The 8032-nt window shown below is 35.8% G+C and overlaps 1 protein-coding gene across 2 annotated transcripts; it reads left to right on the top strand.

Annotated features, from left to right (window-relative positions):
* Positions 416 to 4954, top strand: LOC105177140 (uncharacterized MFS-type transporter YtbD). Of its 2 annotated transcripts, none has more exons than XM_011100186.2 (3): positions 416 to 901; positions 2699 to 3450; positions 3768 to 4954. In XM_011100186.2, exons 1-3 carry the CDS (start codon positions 614 to 616, stop codon positions 4267 to 4269), a joined length of 1542 nt encoding a protein of 513 aa, XP_011098488.1. In that variant the 5' UTR covers positions 416 to 613; the 3' UTR covers positions 4270 to 4954. The 2 variants fall into 2 exon arrangements, with proteins under 2 accessions (XP_011098488.1, XP_020555117.1); XM_020699458.1 differs by having other exon boundaries at positions 3782 to 4049.

Genomic DNA, 8032 nt, shown 5'->3' with positions numbered 1-8032 from the left:
ATGTTTAAGTCATTTATCTTTATTATATTAAACCAATATCCTACTTCAAAACTATTTTTTGAGTGGACTTAGACTATTAAAAGATTGAGAATAGAAATAGTAAAAATATTAAAATAATAATTTTCATAATCAAATATAAAATTAAAAGTCAAATGGTTCAAATAAAATAAAATATATTGTTAGAAATTCATACAAGTTTTTCTTTGATTGATTTACATCTTTTATACAAATAAAATGATGATTATATAAATAGATAATAAAAAAATGAAAGAAAAATGTCAATTTAGCACCGAAGTGATATTAATAGTAAAACTTGAAACCAAATGGATTATTTGTAATCAATCAGATAGCAAAAATTATTTAAATTTAATTCATTCAATTTTAATGGTTTATTCTTTTCTTCCAACATTTGTGCTCTTCGAATATACCTGCGAAGACCACGCTTTCATCACTCCGTTTTTTTCAAAAAAAAAAAACAGAAACAAAACCGTCCGCCAGCCCCCCGCCGTCCGCCACCGTTCCCTCCAAAAAAACTAACGTCGTTTGGATCATGAAATAACATCCGTGGAGAGAAGACCGAAAGCCCACCAAAAACCCTGAAGGAAAAACAGAGATGAGAACAGAAACGTTAACGCTTGTGCTGGTCAATCTGGCAGGGATCATGGAAAGAGCGGACGAATCGTTGTTGCCGGGAGTGTACAAAGAGGTGGGGGAGACACTCCAGACGGGCCCAACGGGGCTGGGCTCTTTGACCCTTTTCCGATCGATGGTGCAGGCCATTTGTTACCCTTTAGCCGCTTACTTGGCGTCCTTCCATAACCGGGCCGTCGTCATTTCTTATGGAGCTTTCCTGTGGGCTGGCGCCACCTTCCTCGTTGCCCTTTCCTCCACCTTCTTTCAGGTTTTCAACCGAAACCGTCCATTGTTTTGCTGCTTTTCTTCTTTCAATCTTTTATTTTTTATCAGTATTTTTTTGTTGTTTGAGGATGCGTCTTTTTTGTGGTAATTGGAGTTCCAGGGTGGGTAAGCAATTTGTTTGCGTTGTGTTTGAGGTGTTCATGATCATTTTTGATAATTCATGGCACCAATTTGTTTAAATGGTACAATGACTACTGGTTTTTTTGGTGAATACGAGAACACGAGCAATTTCGATTAGTTGGTTTGAGAAATAGTCTGGTAACAGAGTTCTCAGTATAGAAGGGGGCATCATAATGGGGTGATTATGTGCATATATAGCTTATTGTAAAATATATTTGTCATAAGATCATATAGTAATGATAATGTTAAACACACCCTGAGATTTATGATGCATAGGAATAAGCTTTTTTCGTCTTAGTTCCTCGAAAGTGAGTGAGAGATTGTGTTCTTAAGATCTCATAGTATTGATACAATTTAGATAAGTCCTTGGTTTACTGATCCATTTTGGAAGGTGCCTTCTGTTGGTCCTCAGGAAAGTGAGAGAGAGTTTATTGTCTGACTTTGTCTTATTTCAACTTCTTATTGCATGATTATAGATGTCAACCTATGTGATGAATCAAAGCCCATCCAGAGGTACTTTTTTCTCCTGAAAATAACCTGCATGCAATGTGATTTGAAAATCTTTGCACTCAGTTTTGTGCAAATTAAATGAGGGTTTGTATTCTTCAGGCAGTGAGACTCCTTTATGATATGCGGTCATTCTTGGTCCATATAATTGGTGTGTCAGAGTGGAAAGGAAAGGCATATTGTTTGAACCTCCAGAAGAATGAGAGCTGTTGAGTATAGCCCAAAATTGTTTACTTTGAATCACCTGTTATAGCCAAAAAGTGTTATATTTGGGATCAGGTGTTGAGTATAGCACATATTAATCATCTTAGCAACCAACAGTGGAAAAGTCTAATTTCAAGTTTTCTGCACCAATTTGTAGTTTTTCAGTGAATGCTGTATGGTCAATGTAAAGTATTTGAGTATTCTAAGGTCTCTTATTTTATATTGTTTTACTGGGTTTTCCAGATTGATTAGTGACACCTACATGACTTAATACTCATAATACATGGGTTTTCATTATTGAACTTTCAATTAATGGAAACTGTGAAACGGAATGTTCTTGTCAAAATTCCAGAATACCATAGATTTCTTGAAGCTAGGGACGTGATGGAAGATGATGCCTATTACTGAGGGATGCAAGAGATGATATGTATAGTTCAGTAAAGTTTGGTTTCACTGAGTGACAGAGACACCATAGATAGAAGTTGTGGAGAGTGGACGAGCATAATCATGCACTGCTCATTTAGAATATATCAATTTTGAGTTTTTTCCTGCAGTGGTAATTAAAAGCAAAGCTACTGAGTACTTTATTTTTGAAATTCAATCATCAAACTTTCCTTTCATTAGTGAATTGCTTCTCTGTAGTGCTTCCACAATAAGTACAATAGATAAGTGACATGAAAAATGATAGATTGTATGTCCATGGTGCAGTCTTCTTGTTGACAAGGAATAAAGTCATTTGCCAAAAAAGAGGATAAGATTTGAAGCTGGCCCCCCTGTGGATTAGGACCTATAGAAACTACCACTTATTAAGTGTAAGGAGAAGAGAAAGAAGAGTACAGGGGTTCACCTAGATGTATATGTGGTAGGAGGTTATCTTTATGGTATTGTACTAAAATTTACTCGACATGGTTCTTAGTTGCCTCTGTAATTTTTAAATTTTGTCTGCCAGATAGCTGTGTCAAGAGCTTTGAATGGGATTGGCCTTGCCATTGTTGCACCTGCAATTCAGTCCATTGTAGCTGATTCAACTGAAGACAGCAACCGTGGTATGGCTTTTGGGTGGCTGCAGCTTACCAGCAATGTTGGGTCAATTGTTGGTGGATTATTTGCATTATGGGTAGCTACACGTACTTTTATGGGAATCCCTGGCTGGAGGATTGCTTTCCTTCTTGTTGGCATAGTCAGTGTTGGTGTGGGGATACTAGTTCGGTTATTTGCTACTGACCCCCACTTTCCAAATGGGAGTGTCAGAGATAGTAATGAAGCTCCCAGGAGGTCTTTCCAGGCAGACGTGAAAGACCTCATACAGGAAGCCAAATCAGTAACAAAGATCCCATCCTTTCAAATTATTGTAGCTCAAGGTGTTACAGGTTCGTTTCCCTGGTCAGCTTTGGCCTTTGCGCCGATGTGGTTGGAGCTAACTGGTTTCTCTCATGGGGAGACCGCCATTCTCTTAATCTTGTTTGTGGTTGCAAATTCTATTGGCGGTCTATTTGGAGGTAAGTTGGGAGATTTCCTATCAAAGCGCCTTCCAAACTCAGGCCGGATAATTCTGGGACAGATAAGCTCAGGATTGGCGATCCCTCTCGCAGCAGTTCTTTTGTTGATGGTGCCAAACAATCCCTCTACAATGTTCTGGCATGGTTTGGTCCTGTTTATCACAGGTTTTTGCATATCTTGGAATGCTCCAGCCACAAACAAGTAAGATTTCAACTGACATTTCATCCATTCCCTGTCTCATTTTTTATTTCTTAGTACATCTCCAGATATATAGGTTTCAAAATAGCAATCTTACCATGATATAATCCCTGCATTAGTAGATGGACTCCTTCCTCGTTGTGAAGGAAAGCTGTTAACTTAATATTTAATGAACTTCCATTCATACAATGAAGCTTTGTAATTTAAGGAAATAACAAAACGTTAGAGAAGGGGAGGATCATGTGGTAGGGTTTTGAATCTTGCATGCCACTTTTTAGTATTATGAGTATGTTGAATATCATAGTAATTGCCATAGATAGTCCAATTTTTGCAGAGATTGTCCCAGAGAAATCTCGAACGAGTGTCTACGCTTTAGACAAATCCTTCGAGTCTGTATTATCATCATTTGCTCCTCCAACTGTTGGAGTACTGGCTCAGTATGTCTATGGATATAAGCCGGTTCCAGTTGGCACCGTAGATATTTCCACGGACAGAGGGAATGCAACATCTTTGGCGAAGGCTCTTTTTGCAGCAATATCCATCCCAATGGGTTTATGTTGCGTCATTTACTCCTTCCTCTATCTTACATATCCAGGGGACAAAGAGCGTGCTCAAATGGAAGCTCTCATCGAATCAGAGATGCAGCTCATAGAGTCGGATTCTTCACCTTCCAGGAGAATAACTCTTCTGCCTCAATCGCCTGAGGCAAAAGAACTATATCTTGAAGGCAGAACTCTCATTAAAATGCCTTTTGATGATGATGCATCTGATTCTGATGACAGCGATCAAAAAACTTTAATTCGCCGTCATGTACTAATATGAAGGCACAGAATGTTTTGCATCCAAGGTGAATAGCTACCACGCTTACCATATAGATAAGGTTGAACTTGATCGTCAATAGGCACTGGATTTGGTGAAACTGACTGAATTAGCTGGGAACATACTGCTTAATGAATGCATACATGGGTTCAGATATGCTTTGATGATGGTTTATTTGCTGCCATTATTGAAGATCTGGAGAAACATTGGTAACTTTCCTAGCAGGAAAAATAACTCTTTTTGCAGTGAAGGAAGTGCAATCTGTGTGTGGAGGACTGAAATCTGGGAGAAGCTTTTGTTGATCTGCTGTAAAGAATTCGATCCATCTGTCTTGTGAAGAAGGATTGAACTTGGGATAAGGCTTCCATTTCCTGATCAACAGCTTCACTTTCTTGTCTCATTTGAAGATTCACCATTGCAGTTCTTCAATCATGGATTTCAGCCGTTGATTTTATCTTCTTCAAAGACAAATTAGAAGAATTCTTAAAGTTAGCCTTTTTAGCCGTTGGATTCGTTTCTTCAAGATGAATTAGATAGAATTCTGATAAATAGGCTTCATTCTCTCATCCTTGAGCAATATTCACAGGTCATCACTTAATTTTTTTGAACTCATTTGTAATTCCCAGACAGATTGTTTTGATTTGTTCTGTTCTTCTTTATAACACAAGCAAAGGAGCTTGTTCTTTCATACATGATCAAAAAGTTGAGTATAGATAGATTAGAAGCTACTTTCATAGTTGTTCTATGTTCTAAGTGGTTTCTTGAGAAATTTTTTAGAAACCTTGCATTTAGTGTATAGATGCACAATTGTGCTTCTCCTCTCATTGCATGATGTGCAAAACGTGTCACCTAAATGAAATATTATTAATTTTTTTATAATTAATTATCATAACTAAAAGCTGAAAATTATGACAAATATTAATCAAGGTAGTATTTGTAAGAGATTTAAAAAAGCATTTAAAAAGTATTTATGGTTTTTCGCTTTCATGGTTCTCATATAATAGGTACATGTTTTTGCTAAGTGTTATCGCCTTAAGCGGGTTGAGAAAGATTTCTTTTGTTTGTTCCTCACAAGGGGGTGTCTTTCCTACCAACTTCGAATCCCCCTAAACACTGGAAAAGCAGTTATTTTTATGTCCTCCCCCCCTTTCCATGCCTAGTCATTCCCTAGTAAATGGGTTCAAAAAACCCTGTCTCTTGTGCATGTTGGGGGCGAGAACAGTTGTTTTGTCTTCTCTATTGGCTAGGTTGAATGAGGCCTCCTATGACTGTCAATCCCTTATTAACGAAAGATTGTTAGGGTATTTTGGTCTGGCCCCTCAAATGGAAAAATTAGGAGATTCCTTGGGTACCTCTTTGTTTTTTGCTTGCTGCTATGCATTTTCCTTATATATTATTGGGTACCAACTTTTCCTTTGCATTGGAAGAAAATATTATGTTCAGCAAGCTTATGAGGGATCATGTTTTGGGAGGCCGTACTGGGAGGACCCCTACTCCCCGATCTTCGTATGGCATCGCTGTTTCCAGTGAGTCAAAGGGTAAGTATCCTTCTTCTTCTTTCTTTCCAAGGCCAGCTATTGGCAGTTCTTCAAAAAAGCCTCATACTGGTTCCATGGGGGAGGTTGAGGCAAAAGTGAGGAGTCCCCGTATTGAAGCAGCAATTGACTCAACAACGGGGACCTTCAAGATGAAGGCAGCCCTAAGTCAAAGGAACAAGAAGCCCCTTGGCCGCTGGTGCAGAGCTCCCTACTACTCCTGTAACTGCTACTAATGCTCCTCTTGAAAAGGAAAAGGAAGACCACGCATATGGGGAAAGAAAAGGATGATAACGAATTCCAATTTAATCCGTTCAAGTTTTACTATATTTCAATTATAACCTATAATATGTTTACTAATTAACTAAGTTTCATAAAAATTTATCAAATAATCCTATCATTTTGTGTTATAATCTTTGGGGCGTCACATGGCATAATTGTTTTTATGAGTTTTGACCTTTTTTTTGTTATTAATTGACAAAAATGTTCTTATATTGTTTTTAAATTACCAGATCAAATATATTTATTTGAAAGTTCGTAATGATTTTTATTGCATTTTCATTCCTTCTAAAATATAAATAATTTTGTTCTTAAATATATTTACTGTAATATCAAAATAAAGAAAATGTATATATTTTTTTTATAAATTTATAATTTTATATTAAAATTACAATACAAAAAGTAATATACTACATTCTTTTTTAAAATTTTAATATTTATATCAATGTAAATATTAATAAACAACAACAATAATATTTTAAAAACTAACTTAAATTAATATTTAATTTATTTTATTTAAAATAATTATTTACTATAAATAATATTTAATAAATTATTAGTATATGTATTCACAATAAAAATTTTAATACTTTTTTTTATTATTAAAAAATTTTGCTTTTTCTTAGATTAATTTTTTAATTCATTAAAAACATAAAAAAAATGGGCAAATCGTCGTGCTCGCCCAAAGCTCCCATGCGGCAATCACGAAAATCAATATCGCCTAGATCTTTTCTGGGTGATTGTTGCATCGCGGTCGCCCAAATCTACTATGGGCGACTACTACGTTGCGGTAGCTAAAATTTCCCTAGGCAATGGCAATCGCCACCATTCAGATCTACCCTAGGCGATTGCGCATTGCGGTCGCCTAGGTTGGGTTGACCCCCATTGGGTGGCACGAGGGGTTTGGGTGGATGACTAGTCGAGGAGGGAGGGGACCTGGTGGCAGGGGTTGGGATTACTTTAATTTTTTTATTTTTACGAATAATATTTTATATTTTATAATTATGAATATTATTAATATATATATATAATTATCAAAACAATAATTTAAGATCTAATGTTGAGATGGATTGATTAAATCCTACAGTTGTTATGCAATAAAAAACGATCTAACAGACATAAAAATAAGAAATAATATATAATATATAAGGGCATAAAGATTTTTTGATAAAAAATTAATGCCGTTAACTTCAATTTATGGTGAAGGCAAGTGTGCTATATTTAAGAAAATAGAGCCTTCTTTTACTTATTTTTAAAATATAAAGGAATTTTTCGTTGAATTTTGAAAATAAAGTGGGATAATATGCAATTTGGCCTTGAATCAATGACCTTATAGTTATAGAACGAGAAATTGTTATTTTGGTCCCAAAGTATTACAACATTCCTATACTTTCTGAAATAGTAATATTAGTATCATATTTTAGGAAAACGACGAAAAAGTTAGTCCTACGTCAAAAAATTGCAATGTTTGCGACTAATTTTGTAATGTTGGCCACTAACTTTATAAGATTTTCCTAAAGTATGGGACTTATATTGCAACAGTGGATTAATTGTATAATATTTTCTTAAAAATGGGACTAATATTGACTATTTCAAAAAATTATGGGACTAATATTGCAACTCATCCTATATTTTGGGACGAAAATTGCAATTTTATCGTCATAGAGCCCCTCTATAGTTTAGGTCCAATTTTTGTTACCGTAATATTTTTACAATCTATTAATTTAAGTATCCTAATGTCATAATAGGAGCCTTCTCAATATGGGCTGACCATAATATGTTTCGTCGATCACTGTTTAGATAATTGAGGCGTATCTTATTCATTTGGCCTCATTTCCTTTGATGTGTAAGCTTGGATAAAACAAATAATATAGCCAAGTATAGCGCTTACTTTGAGGCATGGGGGCTCGGCATTAAATCATAGATGGGTTATCGTAACGACCACAGCCAAC

Source organism: Sesamum indicum, linkage group LG2 (genome assembly GCF_000512975.1).
Source record: "Sesamum indicum cultivar Zhongzhi No. 13 linkage group LG2, S_indicum_v1.0, whole genome shotgun sequence".
NCBI classification, from domain to species: domain Eukaryota; kingdom Viridiplantae; phylum Streptophyta; class Magnoliopsida; order Lamiales; family Pedaliaceae; genus Sesamum; species Sesamum indicum.
Note: the sequence above shows the minus strand (reverse complement) of the source record. Positions and strands in the feature narration are given on the sequence as shown.

Excerpts from the sequence above, each read along its gene's own strand:
- LOC105177140 (XM_011100186.2), top strand. The coding sequence starts at position 614 with ATGAGAACAGAAACGTTAACGCTTGTGCTGGTCAATCTGGCAGGGATC. Across the intron at positions 902-2,698 it reads TTTCCTCCACCTTCTTTCAG|ATAGCTGTGTCAAGAGCTTT; the intron begins GTTTTCAACCGA and ends TTTGTCTGCCAG. Across the intron at positions 3,451-3,767 it reads AATGCTCCAGCCACAAACAA|TCCAATTTTTGCAGAGATTG; the intron begins GTAAGATTTCAA and ends TGCCATAGATAG.